The sequence below is a fragment of the Rhizophagus irregularis genome, chromosome 1 (genome assembly GCF_026210795.1).
Source record: "Rhizophagus irregularis chromosome 1, complete sequence".
NCBI lineage: Eukaryota > Fungi > Glomeromycota > Glomeromycetes > Glomerales > Glomeraceae > Rhizophagus > Rhizophagus irregularis.
The window spans coordinates 2,379,913-2,399,731 of NC_089429.1; the positions used below are offsets into that span (position 1 = coordinate 2,379,913).

At 23.6% G+C, this 19,819-nt stretch overlaps 6 protein-coding genes across 6 annotated transcripts; 3 read left to right on the forward strand and 3 right to left on the reverse strand.

The window, feature by feature from the left end:
* Positions 1–135: 135 nt before the first annotated feature.
* OCT59_000458 (uncharacterized protein) lies at positions 136–1,955 on the forward strand (the record flags this gene model as incomplete). The annotated part of the gene is made up of 7 exons (XM_025312651.2): positions 136–158; positions 242–450; positions 525–1,129; positions 1,207–1,247; positions 1,323–1,463; positions 1,556–1,581; positions 1,675–1,955. The coding sequence occupies 7 exons, from the start codon at positions 136–138 to the stop codon at positions 1,746–1,748; spliced, it is 1,119 nt and encodes a 372-aa protein (XP_025189314.1). The 3' UTR covers positions 1,749–1,955.
* Positions 1,956–1,972: 17 nt separating this feature from the next.
* Positions 1,973–3,576, reverse strand: OCT59_000459 (uncharacterized protein). The gene is made up of 4 exons (XM_025312652.2): positions 3,549–3,576; positions 3,210–3,476; positions 2,726–3,122; positions 1,973–2,634 (listed from the first exon to the last, which is right to left on the reverse strand). Exons 2-4 carry the CDS (start codon positions 3,446–3,448, stop codon positions 2,368–2,370), a joined length of 903 nt encoding a protein of 300 aa, XP_025189315.1. The 5' UTR covers positions 3,449–3,476; positions 3,549–3,576; the 3' UTR covers positions 1,973–2,367.
* A 1,276-nt stretch (positions 3,577–4,852) lies between these two features.
* On the reverse strand, positions 4,853–7,787 carry OCT59_000460 (uncharacterized protein). The gene is made up of 5 exons (XM_025309798.2): positions 7,739–7,787; positions 7,352–7,377; positions 6,290–7,258; positions 5,595–6,204; positions 4,853–5,502 (listed from the first exon to the last, which is right to left on the reverse strand). Exons 3-4 carry the CDS (start codon positions 7,236–7,238, stop codon positions 5,684–5,686), a joined length of 1,470 nt encoding a protein of 489 aa, XP_025189316.1. The 5' UTR covers positions 7,239–7,258; positions 7,352–7,377; positions 7,739–7,787; the 3' UTR covers positions 4,853–5,502; positions 5,595–5,683.
* Positions 7,788–7,945: 158 nt separating this feature from the next.
* Positions 7,946–9,621, forward strand: OCT59_000461 (uncharacterized protein; the record flags this gene model as incomplete). The annotated part of the gene is made up of 8 exons (XM_066138851.1): positions 7,946–8,006; positions 8,250–8,282; positions 8,364–8,375; positions 8,490–8,495; positions 8,591–8,734; positions 9,128–9,147; positions 9,400–9,424; positions 9,518–9,621. The coding sequence occupies 8 exons, from the start codon at positions 7,946–7,948 to the stop codon at positions 9,619–9,621; spliced, it is 405 nt and encodes a 134-aa protein (XP_065988307.1).
* Positions 9,622–11,781: 2,160 nt separating this feature from the next.
* Positions 11,782–12,021, reverse strand: OCT59_000462 (uncharacterized protein; the record flags this gene model as incomplete). The annotated part of the gene is made up of 1 exon (XM_066138852.1): positions 11,782–12,021. One exon carries the CDS (start codon positions 12,019–12,021, stop codon positions 11,782–11,784), a length of 240 nt encoding a protein of 79 aa, XP_065988308.1.
* A 3,933-nt stretch (positions 12,022–15,954) lies between these two features.
* On the forward strand, positions 15,955–17,142 carry OCT59_000463 (uncharacterized protein). Its single transcript, XM_025312654.2, has one exon. The coding sequence runs from the start codon at positions 16,018–16,020 to the stop codon at positions 16,864–16,866; it is 849 nt and encodes a 282-aa protein (XP_025189318.1). The 5' UTR covers positions 15,955–16,017; the 3' UTR covers positions 16,867–17,142.
* Positions 17,143–19,819: the final 2,677 nt, after the last annotated feature.

Below are 19,819 nucleotides of genomic sequence, written 5' to 3' on the forward strand. Positions count from 1 at the left end.
CCCCCTCCTTTTTTTAACTTTATACATTCTTTTTATTTTCTATTTTGTTTTCATCTCATGGAATAAAATAACAATTGTTATTCATTACATATCTAAAGACTGCGTCTTTTAATTTAAACAATTGTATATATTAAAATGTCTACATCAAATTTTTGCGAGTGAGTTTTCTTTGGCTTTTTTTTTATTAATTACTTTTTTTCCTTATCAATCAATGTTAATTGTCTCTTATTAATTATTAAAGGTTCACTTACGGCATACATAACTGCGAAGGGTCAAAAGAGTATAGAATTTTGTATATAATTTCGATAATTATTTGGTCTATCCCTTGTATATTTTCTTTTTCTTTAATTTATTGGAAATTAGTGTATCGAAAGAATTTAAAATTATTTAATGATAAATTATTCTCTCCCGTGGAAGGTTTTCTGATATGGTGCGGAATTAGTAATTTAAGTAAGAATTTTTTTAATTTTACATTTTTTTTCTTTTCATGATGCTGATCATTTTATTAACTAATTAATATATAGTGCGTATAATATACTGTTTTGTAATACTTTTTAATTCCTTTTCTGGATATCCGATAATTCGCGATTTAATCTATGCATTCAGCTGGTCACCAGGATTCATGGGAATTTATAGTTTTATAGCAGGAATGTTTCAATCTATATTACGGATGAAATTTGAACAATTTACAACATCGCCTACACATCGAACATTTGATAATGTAATTCATGAAAATAATGATAATAGAAGTAGATCAACAACAGTATGGATTCCCAAAGGTTATCAAGTGACCATTACTTTTTGGACTTTAATTATTTTACTTTTGTCTTTAACTACAACATCTTCTATTATGATGGGATTAAATCGAAACATTGTACGAGAAAACAATGCTTATATGAAACATAATAAAGCATTTTTATATGCCAATGGTTTTTTGCATGGAACTTTTTGGTTTAATTGTACTTTAGTTATCGTCATCTTAATATATCATGGAAGAAATTTGGTAAGAATGGTTAAAGAAAGTTTCGCGCTAACAGGAATTCAAGATGCAAGGAATAGAAATGTCTCTGATAGAATAAAAAGAAGGTTGGAAAATGCAAAAGTCGCCTTTGAAGCGTACGTTACTAAGGTACACTTTATTTCAAATTATTATTATTTTAAACGATTCACCTTTTTGACACTTATACTTTTTTTCATTAATTTTAGATACGCATATTTAATTATAGTATCTTTATTTTGATGTTATGGTAACGGATCTTTATCATTTATCTATATATTTTGTTTTTTAAATCAAAATTCACTCAAATGGCTTTTTAATTTAGGTTCAGTGCTAGTTTAATTCCTATTGTCGTAACTTATGAAAAGTTGTTTAGCGCTCTTTGGATTGGCTTGTTATTTACCGCAATTTCAAATTTTCTAACCCCAATATGTCTTATCGCGGTCTTAATCGGAATTTTAAAAGCGTAAGTAGAAGTAATTATTTTACCTTGTCGCGTCATCTAAAACGGATTTATTTTATTAATTCATAAATATAATTTAATTTTAACTTTAATAGAGAATTGAATCCAGATCGGGAAGCAGGTTTGTGTTTATTTATTAAAAAAATATTTTATAATCATCTATATTATTTTTTATTAATTGTTTGTTTATTTTAATTTTCTATATATACAAAAGCCACCGCAGAAGCTGTTATTGAACTCAATGAGATGAATTCATATTTTTCGGATGTTGATTCTTCTGAAGTATAAAAAAAATAAAAAAAAATAAAAACAAAAAAAGATAAAAAAAAAATTACAGATAACAAAGAATTAAAGATGAATAAAGATTAAATTATAATAATAGTAACTTATAAATATAATTAGTAAATAATAACAATAACAATAATAGAAATAATAATAATAGTAAAATTAATAGTAATAATGTAATAATAATAATTGAAAATTTTTTTGAAATTTATTATTAATCACATCATGGGATGTGTTTGATGAAATTTCGATAAATAATCATATATATAAAAGGGGGTAAAATATTTTTATTAATTCTGATTATTATAATTAGTATTCAAAAAAAAAAATAGAATACTATTGTAAGTAATCAGATGATAAAGTTTTATTTCTCTTTTAACAAAGAATGTATAAAAGTATATAGATTATAGATATAGATTTTTTAATAAAGGAAGAAGGGATTGCACAATTTTTTTTACACGCTTGTCACACATCAATCATGTGATCTAATGTAGAATTATACTAATTTATATAATACATATATATTCTTCTCGCGCCTTTTTTTTTTTAGATATTTACCTATACTATTTAGTAACAAATACAACATAAAATGATAAATTATATTATAATACTTATGAACAACTTATTCGGTTGGTTTATCATTTTTAGGTTCAGGTTCATCAACTTTAGGTTTATCACCTTCAGATTTTTCTTCAAGTTCAGGAATAACACTTTTACCACCATAAATAGTAGGTAAATTTTCCTCAGGAATTAAATTTAACATAGAATCTTTGACGCCACCAGCGGAAGTTACGATAAATTTCTTTTTTGTTTGTTCAGACAAGAACATTGAAACAAATTTAAACATCATATCTCCCCACCAAGGTACATTAACAAAAAATTTCGCCGCCTATAAAATATATAAGTAACGTTAAAAAGAAAAAAGAGAAGAGAAAAAAAAACCATAATAATAATAATGATGAATAAATAAATGAATTTACCAAAAATTCAGGATAATTTTCTTGTAAAACTTGAGTAACATTTTTACTTGCATTTTTAACAGTACTATCATAATTTGCATAAGCGACTAAATTATAATCATGTACTTGAATCATTTGATCAACATTAACAAAATCCAATAATTGAATTCCTTTTTCCATTAATTGTACGCGCCATCTAATGAATCGTTCCAATTCTCCAAAAACTTGATTATTATCAAGACCTCCATAAAGGTTATAAGTAACTGGACGATTTTCTTTATCATGTTTATGAAAGAATCCTACTTTTCCAAATATTGAGGCAGGAAAAGTTTCGGAAAGTATTTCACCAGTTTTAAATTCAATCCTCCATTTAATTGATTTTATCAACATTTCTTTTGCTTGATCTATTTCAAAATTTCTAATAAAATAATATTAAAAAAAAAAATATTTGTAGTGAAAATTAGAACAGCTTTTTTTAACTTGTATATATATAATTATAATTTACCTGGCTTTTAAAAATTTAATAAGAATAACTTCTAATCTTCTATCATTGGAATCTTTATTCAATTCAACACCCCATAGAGTATAATTTTGTACATCAGCTCCTTTTAAAATATCGGGAAGATGAGTTTTAAGTTCTTCCACCTTTTTCTTCTCTTCTTCAGTAAATTTATCAAAAAGTGGATTACTAGTAGTAGTACTAGTAGTAGTAGTAGTAGTAGTTGAAGTTTGTGCTTCGGCCATAATTTATATTTTAGATGATTTAATTTTTCTGTATAAATAATATAAAAATTAATAAATATAATTAAATCATTCACAATTTTACGATTATCTATCAATTTACCTTTTTTTTAAAAAATAAAATAAAATGGACTTTTTTTTAAAAAGATGGATAAGCAGTTTAAATAAACATCTGTAATTACTAATTGGTATTACACTAAAAGCTAGTTTATTACTATTGTGGGATAGATACAAAAGGGATCAGGAGATCAAAAAATCTTTCATGCATAAAAATGCATGCTACAACAAATTACTTTTACAATTATCGCTTTATATATTTGATACCTTTTCTAAATTACGGAAAGCTCTTTTACATATAATAAAGATCCTTTTTAATAATCTGATATAAGTTTATGAAAAAAGCAAAATTATTAATTTTAGTATTATTCTGGACTAGTTCATTTAAAACAAATAATTTTTTAACCAATAATTAAAAGGTATTTATTATAAATGTAACGAGATCATTAGAACAAATCCATTTTTTTTTCGATTTCTTTGATATATCATATTTTACTACATTGTTAACCTGTATAATCATGCGAATAATTATTATATTTCTTAAAAAAATTTTTTTTAACTGCGTCTTATATATCCACTTTTTACATTGTTAGATGATTGTGAAGATTATATATAATAGAATAAATAAATTTTAGAACATAAAAAAAAATTATTATCTTTATTTTTTTGTTTAGTTTCCTCTAATGTTTTTTTGGTAAAATCTTTCATATATTTATATTAAGTAATGATTTGATGATGAAAAAATTATTTTTTCAGGACCTGAATTGTATATAATTAAATTTAATTATTTTTTTTTTAAAAAAAAAAAACTGTTATTTTGAATAAATTTGCAAACTTTTTTTAGATGTAAAAAATTGTAATATTAATATATAAATAAATTGGGTATTTCATTAAAAAGTGATTATTTTAAATTGGATCTTTTAATTTTCAGGACAAATTGAATTTTTTTTTAAATCTTTTAAAGATTCTTTAATTTTTTATACATTTTATCAATTAATATTGAATCTTTTAAATTAATTTTAGATGATTTAATTAATTTTAAATTTAATTATTATTTTAAATTAATTTTATTAACTATTAGTAAAGATTGTTTAATTTTAATTTAGCTTTTAAGAAAGCTGATCACATGTTTGGTAAGTATACAGATCACGTGATATGTAAAATCAAATTTTATTACCTCATTTTTCGCACATAAATTGTGACATAATGGAGTAACTTTTGTACCACATTGCAATCAACGTGTCCTATTAAAGGGAGGTAGCGTAAATAATACGATTTTTCAATTAATAAAATAATAATAATGCACAAAAAAAATTTTTAAACTTTTGGAAATTGAAAAGTTGATCAAATTAATAATAATAATAATTCTATTATTGACACGTATATTTTTATTGAATGAAAATAATATTTACATTTAAACAAAAAATATATAAATATTTACATCTAAAAATAGGTAATATTAAATGAATAATTGTAAAATTTCTCATAACGCGTATTCTAAACGAACCATTCCTCACTACGGATCCTTCTAACATCTCTATAATTAGAACTCATCTCATTCTAAATATCTTGTTGAAAATCTACTCGATGTGTTGCTTTAAGAACTAAGGAAATCTTTTATTTTGATTTTGAAAACGAGAAATTTGTAAAATTACTTAAGAATTTTTCCTATAACTGACTGATAAATTCATGTTGATCAATTATGTTCCATATCGAAATTCATTCAATACTTCGATATAGTAGGAAGATATTAATGTTTCAAGGACGCGTGATTGATAACTTCTGGTATACATTATTGTAATAAAGTGTTTCCTCCCTTATAAATAAGCTCACTTTCGGTAAATAGAAAGATGACCGCGAATTTTCAGATTTTTTGCAGATCGATGATCAAGTTTCATATCTTGATCAATAGATGTGGTTATTTCTTAAAGTAATTTTGTTCGTTAAAATGAAATTCCATTCTTATAAAAAAATCATGGATTCATCCTAAACTTCGATCGCTTTAATCGAATAATTTTTTGAAAATAAAAATTTATAAAATTAGAAACGACACAGGAAATATAATATAAAAATTATGATTATATGCACTTACTTTATTTAAAAGACATCATCCCCTAAACAAGTTGAGCATCCAACAATTACAACAATATTGACTCACCGATTTGAATATAATATTAAAAGTTATTTTAATTTCGGTATTCTTGTCAAGAATGTCATATGAAAATAATTTGATATAACTTTCATGATTTTGTGCGGATTACGCCCAGTTTGTATATTTGAAAGTACCAATTCAAATAATGGGCTCATTAACTGTTCTAAATATCTCGTCGTTGCTTCTTCTCCATCAGACAAGTAATATGCTCCAATGTAAGCTTCAAAGGCATCAGCTATTTTCTTATTGATAACATGACCTTGCATATGATTTTTTTTATCAAGACCAAGTGTCAAAGAATAAGCAGCGAGCAATTTGTTTGAAACCAAAAAAGTGGTTACAACTTTAATATCTGAGGGAGTGTAAAATCGGAGATATTTAGCAGTCGCGAATCTCAAAACACAAAACATGAGGACCTTATCACCAAGATATTCAAGCCTTTCCCATTCACTTCTATAATGTAAAAATCCCGTTGCCCAAGCACGTAAAACATGATTGGTAATATAAGGAAATGGGAGAAGATCCTTTCTCCATACTGAAGGATCATCAACTGTTTAATTAAAATAATAATAATAATAATTTAAAACAATTAATAAATTTCGTTAAAATAAAAAAAAAAATGAATGGAAGCTTACAAATTTCATCATCTTCAGCAATTTTTCTTCGAGAAGATTTCTGTTCTACTTCACCTATTTTTGTTGGTTTAATTTTACGTCGCCTTTTTCTAGATATGCTTCCATCATCAGGCACAATCGGAATAAAAATCTCATCATCAGTGTCTTCAGTAGTTTCTCCTTTGGCCTTTCTTGCCTTCTCAAATTCATCTTTTCCTATTTCAATACAATCAATATCATCTAAAGACATCATTTTCTTTAATTCTTGAATCTCTTCTTCATCGGAATCAATCTCAATAATGGTTGCATCATCGTCTTCATCGTCACTGTCCAACACAATAATAGGTAATTCCCAATTGTCACCAATTTTAATTCCACTCGAAGGATTTTCAATTCGTGACACTTCAGATAATTGAGTGGATTTTCCCTTTTCATTAATAGAAGAACCGGTTAAATTATTATCTTGATGAAAATTTATTGGTAACTCATTTTTAATCAAAGTAACCTGGGGATTCGCAGAAATACCGTTAACGGTTGAAGACTCATCTCTCAACATATTTAATGGAACGTTATTAATACTACTCACTGATATTTCTTTACTTGATGCGTTATTCAAAGAAACATTCAGTGGTGTCTCTAAATTATGAGACGTATTAATAATGTCCATATTATTATTATTTTGAAGAGTCTTCGGTATTTCTTTATTGGAAGAATCTTTGAAAATTTCAGACAAAGTTTCGATTGTATTATGAAATTCAGTCATCAAACCTTTCTCCGAATTCATCATTTTGTTGATATCATCCGAAGACATTCCATATAAAGTTCCCAACATTGTTGTGAAAGTACGAGTTAAATGAGACAAATTCTCTTTACAAACATTAGAATTAGAATTAGACTTTTGAGCATTAGATTCTGTTCCTGCGTCATCATCAATTATTATTATTTGTTCTGGTTTTCGAACGGTTGACATGGTAATTTTTGCTAATATTTCTATAGAGAATATTAAATAATTAAAATAAATTATTATTGAAGTATTATTATTTATTATTATTTCTATTTTTTTTTAAAAAAAAAGAAACTCACTTAGTTATACGATCTTACGACGACTTCTTTTAAAAAAAGAAAAAATAATAAAAATAATAATAATAATAATAACAACGACAATAATAATAATAAATTTAATAAATTTAATAAGATCAAATAAAATATAAAGGAAAAAAAAATACCAAAATTTTTTTTAAAAAAATTTTTTTCCTCACTTAATATATAATATTTGGCTTTTTTTTTAAAAAGAATATTTTTTAAAAAAAATATGTATTATGTTTATATACACACATATATACATATACCATATACAATATTATATATATGAAAAAATGAAAAAAAAAATTTTTTTCTTATAGCTACGAGAAATATAAATGAAAAAAAAAATCAAAAGGAATATCTTTAAATAAACCTTCGGAAACTCACAGTCTTTTGAAACGCGAAAACAAAAAGTAAAGTACGAAATAATATATCTAACTATTTCTCATGCGGAAAAAGTAAACCCTTTTATCACAATTGATTATGTGTCACATATGACGTAAAAATATTCCTTTATTGTTCATTATAAGAAAAATATTTCCTAAATAAGACAGACATATTTCATTTTCAATAAAAATATATTTTTGATCATGAATGACACCAACTGTGCCAACTGCGCCAACTGCGCCATCGCCTAAAGCCTCAAAATCACCAGGTAGATACGTATTTGTAAAATGGTCGTTACACTTTCTATTATATTCACCATTAACGTTAATTTGAAGAAATATTTTTTTATAAATTTTTGAGGGTAAAGGTGGATTTTTTAACTCGTCTTCAAGGACATCATGATGTCTCGAGTTACTACATTTATGAACATAATCACTAAGAATTTTATTTTTACCGTTAACTATCGAACAAAATCCAAAAAAGAATTTAATATATCTTTCATTCAATGAAGACCTTGTTTTTTCAGAAAATCTTTTGAAAAGAGGTTCATGTATAAAATTTTGATAATTATTTAAGATTAGTTTTGATGATTCTTTATAAAGACTTTTAAAATTATAAGTATCAGCCAACAAAAATGGTAACATAGGATTCCTACGATAATTATCTTCAAGAAATTTTTTGCAAGCTATGATCAATGATTCTATCACAAATTTATCCGAGATTCTCAATAATCTTTCAACGTTATTCTAAGTATTTGGTGCGTATATATGAGGATAAATAAATGAAAGTAAATCGTTAAAGTCTCGAGCATTTTCTTGTTCTATTACAAATATTGGAATTTCTTCTTCGCAGGCATGATCGATCATATCTTTAAATACGGCGGACGCAAACTTAATATTGTTTTATGTACCTTAAATGAGACATTCTCTACGATTATTAAAATATCTCCATCAAGATATGTGTGTGTTGACATTTCTATCTTTCAAAGTTCAAAAGGTAATCAGTCCATCAAGTTTGATCTGAATCCTTTAAATCGTAAATAGGTGAAAAGTAACATTAGATAATATCATCTTATGGGTTAGAGCATGAGATATTTAACTTTTTTACATTCATGAAAAATAAAGTTCACTTTGAATTTTTATGCTTTATTGATAGAATATACTCTCATTCCTGTAATTACACTTTTTTCTCTACAAATTTGATATTCCCTAATTATAATGTTTTATATAAAAAAAGTATAGCTCATAAATTGAAAATATTGAAAATTGCATACATTATTTTTTTCTAAGTTTTATTGACTTACATACATTGTCAAATTTTTCATAAATCCCATATTATATATATTACCACCTACATCATGTGGATCTGGACTATTTCCACCACTGTTAGAATCCGCCGGCAAACTCCTGGTATAGTGTTCTATTTTTTTCTCTATGATTCGATCAAGATTTTCTAGTATATATATTAGGGATTTGTTCTTGAAGTCGCTATTCTTTACATGCGGAAGTATCCATCCATCATATAATTTCTGGTGTTTCCCAGAGATGACGATATTATATCCTTGTTTTATTGCAAAATTAATATAAAGTTCGCACAAGTAACAGCATCTCTTAGACACTGCTATAAACACCCTACTTGTAATTTTATTGTTGATAATTAAGGAGGCCAAAATGTTCATCTCCGCATGTAAGTATATACATTTTTCAACGTCATCATCAAGTTGTGGTTGTTTTGTGGCATTGTCGGTATATACTTTACGGATTCTTCCCATTACTTCAGGTTTTTTCAAACACCTATCCATGAAACGTTCATATTTGTCTTCGACTTCTTCATCTTCATCAATAAACCTTTTGATAATATTTTTCCATGAATATATGGGCTGATTATCTATAATAACAGGCTTTCCTTTTTTCACTTTAATGTTAGAGAATAGTGGTTTATATTGTGGCTTCTTTGCACAATCTATGATACCTTTAATAGATGCAAAATACGATCCCACTTTCTTAATATGTCCTAAAAATTTTGGGGAGATATTAGAATTATCTTTAACTAGCTTATAATACTCGTAACAAACTAGGGATAAGCTGATATAATTTCCCTCATCACCAATCTCTGCTGAAATATAATCTCTTAAAGATTTAACGTGTTCATTATCATTATTATTCATATCATTATTAAGTTTATTCCATCTAGACTCAAATTTAGTACAGCAGCATGACATCACAGCTATGAAAAAAGTCTTTTCAGTATCTGTTAAATTCACAGGAGCATTTTTTTATATAACTTTCAGATATTTTGTAATATCTTCAATATACTTCTCATCTTCGCTGAGCCAATTAAAGTTCTTAAAAAGGTAAATTTCACTGCTATCTTTTAAAATTCTCAACCACACTGCAACTACTTCTTTGTCCCTTGCAAGTATTGTTGCTAAATAACAGGAAAATCTATCATGAATATTCAAGTCAGCAACTTTTTCATTTGCTTTATCTACAACAAAGTTGATACAATGGGCAACACATTCTTTACCATACAACTCCTTCTCATGATCTTTTTCTTCTTCATACTTTTTCTCACACTCTTTCTTATACTTATTTAGCTCATTTAATTTTTTTGGAGACATTTGAACTGAAGATATTAATGGAGTAACATACTCTAGAGTTATATTGGAGTTTAAGCCACAAGCCAAATACTCTACTCTAATGTAGATCACTCTAATTACTCCATATTACTCCATTGTAATACTCTATAAAGTAATTCTAGAGTGAGTAATACTCTGGAGAAGATGATCATTGATATGTGTACTTTAATTGTTTTAAATATTCAAATTAATATATTTTACTAATTGTTATTTGTTATTAAAAAAAAATCAAAATAATCTTAATTTATATTGAAAATGAAAATAATTCTAATACAAATCCATTACTATTTCTGCTAATAGTCAGACCATTAGTCAAACTGATGATAACCAAATATTAAATAGTAGTAATAATAATAATACTCAAAAATAAATTAAAAGATGTACTCATGTACATCTATAGTTTGTGAATTTTTTTATAAGAAAATAAATGATTATGAGAAAGTTATTGCAATAGTATGTAGTTTATGTAAAAGTAAATAAAAGCCAGGCAATATAACTGAAACACTTGCAGCTTATCTATATACTTCTTCATTAATTAATTACATCGTATTTCAGAAATAGACTAATTCACTATTTATTATAAAATTATTACATTACATCTGTTAAAATAAATTTAATTAGTATTTTATTTTGATAAAAAGTATACTCATCTAAATAATAAATATAAAAACAATATCTTATTAAAGAGTTTAAAGTTTATTACAACACACTAAAAAAGATTATAAATATGTAGAAGAGTTAAATAAAAAAATTATATATATATTTTTTACATTTTTACATAGAAAAATACTAGAACAATTAGTTTCAGCATTTTTTTTCCACATTTTGTATGGAAAATGCTGGAACATCAGTTTCAGCTTTTTTTTCACATTTTATAAAATAATGTTAGAATCATTAGTTTCAGCATTTTTTTTCATATTTTTACATAAAAAATATATTGAAACTGTTTTTTTTTTGCATTTTTACATAGAAAAATGCTGGAACTATTAATTTTGGAAATTTAATATAAAAAAATGCCAAAACTATCAGTTTTAACTTTTTTTGCAATTTCTAGCAATTTAATATTAATACTAGTAGATTTATTTAATACATTTACACATTATCAGTCATAAATTAAATACTTATCAGTTACTTATTGGTCATCTATTATATATATATATGCTGGTAATATCTTAATGATAATTTTATACTCATCTTTATTTATTATTTATAATTCAATCTTACTAGTATTATATTTAAACTGATAGATGCCATATTATTAAAATCTAGAATTGGTAATAACTTGATTAAAGTAATGTTTACCTTAGTATTTTTTTTTTAATTGATAAAATAATATTTTTTATAATTTATACAATATTTTCTTTTTTTTTTACATAACAAAATAAAAAATACATATAGTATACTATCAATCGCATCCTATAAATTTTCCTTTGACCATAATAATTTGTTCATTTTCAAAATCTTTAATTTTAGGTTTAATATTTTGATCGGATAAAATAAAGGCTTTGATTTTTAGATAAATAATTTTAGTTAAATCATTATCTTTAATTCTCATAATACCAGTAATTTCTTCTATAGTAAAGTCTTGTATTAAATATTCAGCAATATTATGTATATAACAAATCATATTGAATTTTGCAGACATTTTCTTTTTTTTTTTGCAAATTTGCAAATTTGTAAAATCACAAATTTATTTTATTTTATTTTTTAAGGTTTATTTAAATTAAATATTTTTTTTCTCAATTCAAAATAATTTTTATTTATTTCATTCATAATGAATTTTTTTTTTCTCAATTTAAAATAAATTGTTTTTAATTATTTTATATTAATTTTTTTTTCATTTTTTTAAATCTAAAATAATTTTTTTTTACAAAATATTTACAATATCTATTAATTATTATTTTGTTAATATATATAAATTATAATATATATAACACTAATTAATTAATATGAATATAAATAAAATAAATAATAACAAATAAGTCTATTAAATTATTTATATCTTATCTAAGAAAAATGTTATTAATTATTAATTATTTAATAATTTTTTTTTACATAATATTATATAATAATATATTATTTTTACAAATAAACAATAATTTATGAATACATTTTTATAAGTAAAAATAAGGTAATCGTTTCAAATGATGTAATTTCAAATTTTTTTTTGGAAAAATTATTTATCTTAAATTATAAGGGCTAAAATTAATTTTAAAAATTTTGATCTTGAAATCTAATGATTATAAAAAGATGAAATTATATTTATTTAGATTTCTCTTATTAATGATAATAAAATCTAGTAAATTTAATTGCCTCTAAAATCTTTGATCGATTAATTGATTATTTTACGATAAGTATGATTGATTAAAATTAATCAATCATATTTAATTGTATTTACTATATTAAATTTTAAATTTTGTTTAATATATTATAATATCAAAATTTATTATTTATTACATATTATTATTTTATATTATTTAAACAGAAAAAAAAGTAGTTCATTTACAGCTTCTGGTAAAAAATTTTAATATTAATAGTATCTGCCTACATACTGAAATTAGAATTTTTAAAGATCATTTAAATAGAAATTATCATATAGTTATTGATTGATTGTATTATTGTATTTTAATTGATTATATATTTGATCAATCATAATTAATTAAATTCTAAATTTTGTGATCGATTAATTGATTGATTAATCAATTATCAATCATAATTAAATTTCCTAATATAATTATAACTCTAAATTAATAAATAAAAAGTTATATTAATTTATAAATTTTTAGATTTTATAAGCTATTCTATCACATAATATTGTAGAAAATAATTTTATTTCTATTAGATTCTTCTCATTAAAACACATCAAATGGTGGTAATTTTATATTTCTAGGGTTATTCAATAGATAAAAAGATATTTCAATTTAAAAAATTCAGCTACTATTTGTTATAATTTGTCAATCATTTACTTTTAAAAAACTATTAATTAAATTGAATTTTTTTTTCCTTAGAAAATACTTTAAGGTATTTAAAAGTGTCTTTAATTAAAAAATAAAATTGCAGGCAAATTTGGCTGCAAAATAGTTTAAGAGTTAGATGCAAATTTGGTAAAAAGGAAAATAGGGCTTTACTCTATAATCTATAATCAAATCAAGTAGGATTAAGATTAAAAATAATCTATGAATTTGTAATTCTAATTATCTATATAATAACAAAAATTATATTTTACACTGTGATATTCAACACCATAGTCATATGATTTATACATTTTTTTTATTTATTACTCTAATTTTTTATTCCATATTATTAACAATCTTGTTAAGCTGATGTAATTAATGTAATGATTATATCACTTATTGCTGCAGCTTATACTTCATTTATACTTTTTTAAGTTTTTCAAATTTTTTTATTTTGCAGAATTTGCAGCATAAAAAAATAATAATAATACTAATTAAACTTTTTTTTGACCATTTTCAAGGGTGTTGAGCAATTTTAATTAGAGCAACTTTTTTAATTTAAGACATAGTTTATGCAAAATCGCATACTATAATGTTGAGCACTAGTGGTATGTTTTAGTAAAATTGATAAATAATAATAGAAAAATATAAAATTTTCAAAGTTTTATTTTTCTAATTTGTCTAGTAAAATTTAATCAAAAAAGAATATACTGGGCAAATATTTTGACGATTATTTAGACACTACTCTATAGCAATTATCTTTATTCGTACACTGTATTACATTTTACAAAGTATAAAATCAATATAGAAATCAGTAGCTATTTTCTATACTATGATAATTAATTTGTAATGATAGCCTTCTTTAATCATTAATAATATATGAATAACATAGCAGATTTTTCAATTTTTGAATAATCATATAATGATTGGCAAATATGATTTTTACTTAAACAACAATAAAATTTAAGTAATTTTAAATGATATAATATTAACGTAATTGTTATATAGATATATATTTTATTTGCTGGATATCAAATATATCAGTATATGATAATTGTACTAATTTATTTTAATTGTACCATAAAAATTAATAGTAAAGAATAATAAAAAAAATTGATTTTTCAGGTTATGTTTAAATGTATTACAAAGGAATTCAGCTTTGGAGACAGAATTTGGAAGTTATAAATACAGTCAAACCTTGATATAGCGAATTCTTAATATAGTGAATTTTTCAGATAACTATAATAAATTTCCTCTTGTTATAACGAATTAACCAATTAAATCTCTTAAAATCTTCACTATAGTCCTATAGCGAAGTTGAGGTCTGGAACCTAAGGTTTGTTATAACAAGGGTTGACTGTATTTGAAAACTTCTTATAAAATGAAAATAAGCATAATATGTTTTCTTTTAAATTGTAATAAGCTGAAGAAATAAAGAAATATGAAATCTATTTACAACAATGGAAACAGTTATATTTAAAAGTTTGTTTATTACTTAAGTCTTTTAATTTACTATATGTTTATTGAAATTTATGATGAAAGAACCCTTTTAAAGAAGTTCTTTTCTTTGTATATTTAACAACTTCTTAAAAAACAAATGTTTTGGATTTTATAATAAATTATTTCTCTGTTAGAAACTGAGCTATCTATTATTTTATTTTCTTTGAATAGTAAATGACTCTTTTTTATTTCTTTAAATAAAATACAAAATCTTATAAATAACTTATTGGTAAGAAATTTTATGATATAATATTAGTGATATGGTATTATTTTCTCAGTATGTATATCATTGGCTAAACAAATAATTTTACATTTTAAAAGATTAAATCACACTCTAATTTTGGAATCAAGATCTTTTCAATTGATTCACTACATATAGAAATGTTAAGAATAAATGTGTTGAACGCAATTATTCATCAACTAATGATTCAACCAAAGTAATTTTTAATTTGTTGGATAGGTCTTGGTCTATTCTTTAAAGTGAATATAAAAACATCTGCCTAGTTTATATGTAAGTTAAATTATTTGCATTTTTTTTTATAAGAATTATGTTTGATTTTAATTTTACACAGATGATATATATAAAGTTCTTCATTTTACATCCATATTCAGTAAAATTTTGAATACAAGTATATCAAATTGCTATTTATTAATTTGGAAAGTTTGAGTTATAATTATTATGTAAAATTTTGAATTCGCCAAACATTTATATAAAAAAAATGTATTGATCACGTTAAATCAATAAGTTGTTACATATAAAAATTGGTATAATTTAAAATTTAATATAGGACATATATATTGACAGAATTTAAGGATATATTAATATGCCGATTTTTTCAATGTTTCATATCAGAATTGTATATCACGTGATAAAATCGAAAAAATTCGTGTGATAAAATCGAAAGCCTGCTATGCTTATACGAACAATATTAACAACATTTCTCTTTGTTAATATCATAATCCTTTACGTTAATTAGTTAATAATTTTTTATTCCGTATTTCTTGTATTTCGATAATCATTTGAAATCGTATAACAATAGCAAATGTTACACATGATCCTATCATTGTATGACAACCTACAGCCAACATACAGCAAATATTTTTCTCAAAACTTTTTTTCCCCAATTTCTTTTACTTTTATACTTTTAATATTATAAGATAAGCTTTCTTTCATTTTAAAAAAAAACATGAGCAAGAGAAGTGACCTTCATTATTATCCTGATGGAGACATTCTTATTATAGTGGATAATACTATCTTTCGTGCACACAAAATTATATTAAAAATGGCTGCTCCAACCTTATTAAATCATGAACAACAAGGAAATGAAGGAAATGAATTACCTTTCATAAATATACCTGATATATCCGCATCTGTAATGGACATTGCCCTTTCGATTATTTATCCTCGTTATTTTATAATGCCTACTTGGGAGAATATCGACTCTCTTTTATCTCTTGCTTCAAATTATGTAATAAACAAAATTTATGTCGCCGGTGTAACTTTTTTATATCATAATTTTAAGAAAAACCCATTGGATGCTTTTTATTTAGCTGACAAATATAAGCTTTCATTCTTATTTGAAGAAACTTCAAAGTTGGTTCTTGATCATTTACCTAAATACAAAGAAGATCCAACGTTTCAAAAACTCCCTCTTGAAATTCAATCCGCTCTTATTGCTCGTCACATGAGTTATGTTCATTCTCTTGCTGAACTTTCTGTTAACCACTTCCTTTCTACGTATCATCATACATGTAATAATCCTTCATTTCATAATAAACAATTGAATCAAGAAATTGAATCACGTGTCTTGTCAATTTTGGATCAACCTAGTAATATCACACCTTCGAAAGTTTGGACCATAATGCTTTCACATATTAATATTAATGTATCAGATGGTACAGATTGTAATAGTTATTTTATGAGTGATCATCTTACTAAAAAGTTCAATATAATGTTCGGTGATTTTAAGTACTTGGAAATTGACAAGGATGAAGAAAACCCTAAATATTACATTTATATTTCAAGGAACAAATAAGATGAGTGATTAAATGAGTTGATTAGTAATGAAATTCTTCTAAAAAAAAAAAATTAAAATTATTTTGTTTAAATCACTGCGTGTCTGTTGACAAGTGATACAAATTTGACATGGTCATTGATTACGCATTAGGAGTTAGGACAATGACATAAATTTACAGGAAGCGGTAACCAGGGGATGTTTAATCATATTCTGGGGTAGGGTAATAATGTTACCGTAATATTATCTTCTGACGTCATTTATTAATGTGGAGCTATAGTTCCATTGTAATTAATGATTGTATTTTAACATAATAAAGAAAATAAAGAAAGCTATTGTAAAAATGTTGATAGTACCAATTCCATTATTGCATTATTCAAGCCTTTTGTTGGCTCAAAAAGTTATTTAAAAAATCACCAGTCACATGACTTATATGACAGTTCATTATCATTATATCATGTGATATTGACTAATTGTCATTTGTTTTATATAACAAAAAAATATAGCCCCGTCATACATATATATCTTTCTGGGAATTCCTTCTCATTATCTTATAGAAAAATACTGTCAGTACAATGAAGAACTAAATACTATCGCAAAATACCTTTAATTTATCTGAAATCATAGAGAAAGTAAAAAAATGTAAAATTTATTTAAGGTGACTAAATATTTTAGAAAGATAAAAGTTCCAAAGCAATTAAATCAATCATTTTTGAGAATTGAAGTACCTACAACAAGCTGTGAGTTATCTTCATTGTATTTTTAAAAATTTGAATATACCTGTTTATTTGACAATACTTAATAGTAATTTGTATATAAATGATTTTGAAGGATCAAATAACCATTAAGTAGGTTAGTATTTTGGCTTGAACCTGATCTTTGGAATAATGAAAATTTCATAATGAATTATTCTGAGATAATAAGCTAATCAATTATTATTATCATAGTAAAAATTAAATTTAATAAGAATTATCTTTAATAAATAAAATGAAGAAATTGTGACAATAATATTAGAAGAAATTAAAATATTAAACCTAGAACAAACTGTAAAACTTCACTGTTCTTAGTATACTGAAAGGTTCATTTTTTAGATATAACATATATTGAATGTAACAAAAGAAACACTTTTCCAAATCTGATATTGCAAAAAACACTTACTGAATAAAATGAATAATTCAAATTTGAAGCCTATAACTGGACAAAAGTAATCTACAAATGCATCATCAGAAACATTATAAAGGAAAGACTTATGTGTCTTATTTTCAATAAATTTATCACCTTCTCAAATAAAACATGCATCTTTTATATAGTTCATATTGGCTTATACAATATCATTAATCACTTTTAAACCATCTTTTAGCCCTTTTGAAATATGTGTACAGATCAGAACCATTAATATGGAAGTGATAACAATTTAATGTTTAGTGATAAAAAATGTTTTTGAAACTTTTTATTAGCATAGAAAATAGTAAAAAACATACTTAACAAATTATTATAGCAACAATAAGTTGTCTATATATTTTTCTTACTCTTGTATTTAACCAACTTGAACTTTAACCTTACTTTTTTTAATGTTTAGTAAGTAAGACAAGTAGGAGAATATTTTATATATTATTAACAAAAATGAGTTATAAATGAAGACTTAATATAATTTTTAAAGGAATTGGAATACCTTTTCCTTTATGTTTGAGATTTTTCAAGAAATGTAATTGAGGATTTGATATGTTAAAGGTATTAAGATTGCAGCTGAAGTTATTAAAAGACAAATTTATAAAAATCATCTGTAATATTAAAGCATTCTTTACAAATTGCAAAAGTTTACAAAAAAAAGAAAATAATTCCATCAATAATTATTATAAAAAAATCCTATTAATATATATAATGGTAAATTTTAGAAGAATTTTTCATAATTTTAAAATTAATACAATCTGTACATGTATATATTTAAAGTCTTGGTAGATGTAAGATATGAAAAAAATAATTTAATAATACGAATTAGAATTTTAGAATTTTATACTTTATCAATAAAAATATAAAATTTTATTGAAATTTTTTTTTAAAAATTGTATGATCTATATATTACTATTATTGTCTTGCTGATTATAAACAAATTCGTTTTAAAAATCTGAAAAATTTATCTGATTCAAGTTATTTAGGAATTTAAGTTATATCAGATCAGATCAGAAATCAAATTACATAAATTTTAATCTAAATATTTATTAAGTTTAATTTTTATATTCAGGTTAAGTTTAAATACATTATCAAATCCAACCTGATTTGACTCTTTTAGAACACTAAATAGAGATTGTAAGCTTTAATATTTGCATGTATTATTACTATACTATTCAAGAATATAAAGAAACTAAAAGTCTAATAATATGTTGATCGATATTAATATAGGACTGGGAAAACTTATAATAAAGGTCATCGGACAATAGTAAAATGATGGTTTTGCCTAAATTAATAAAAATTTTTCTTAAGTAATTAAACTAAAAATCTAACAAATCATACAGAAATGTCTAAAAAATAAAATGAATCATAAATTATTCTTTTAATATCAATATTAACTGAGATCATTAAATTTTCCGAAAAAAATTTTATAATAACGCGAACCACTTTTTAAAAAATTTACTAATTATGCGAACCACCTTTTGTGTTACACAGAATATATAAAAATTTAAATTGAGTGTATAAATCATGCATTCAACTCTAAACTTAAACAGATAAGTTTAATCCACACATTTTGGCTTCATTAAAAATTGTATATATAAAAAATTCAATGGATTTTACTAGTGTGCCGGGTACTACAGTGACCTCCATTATAGGTTTTCCCGGTCCTATTAATATAGTAAATAATTTTTGCAGAATATATATTTATTTAAAGAAATATACCCAGAATTTAAATGGATGAGAAAATACCTTAAATAATACTAATATAACTTACAAATAATTTTAAATACCAAATAAAAATATA

Bases quoted from the DNA above. Each gene is read 5' to 3' on its own strand.
- OCT59_000463 (XM_025312654.2), top strand. From the start codon at position 16,018: ATGAGCAAGAGAAGTGACCTTCATTATTATCCTGATGGAGACATTCTT.
- OCT59_000460 (XM_025309798.2), bottom strand. From the start codon at position 7,238: ATGTCAACCGTTCGAAAACCAGAACAAATAATAATAATTGATGATGAC. The intron at 6,205-6,289 runs GTAAGCTTCCAT...TTAATTAAACAG, and splicing joins TGCTGAAGATGATGAAATTT to TTGATGATCCTTCAGTATGG.
- OCT59_000459 (XM_025312652.2), bottom strand. From the start codon at position 3,448: ATGGCCGAAGCACAAACTTCAACTACTACTACTACTACTACTAGTACT. The intron at 3,123-3,209 runs GTAAATTATAAT...TTATTTTATTAG, and splicing joins ATTAAATTTTTAAAAGCCAG to AAATTTTGAAATAGATCAAG. The intron at 2,635-2,725 runs GTAAATTCATTT...TATATTTTATAG, and splicing joins AAAATTATCCTGAATTTTTG to GCGGCGAAATTTTTTGTTAA.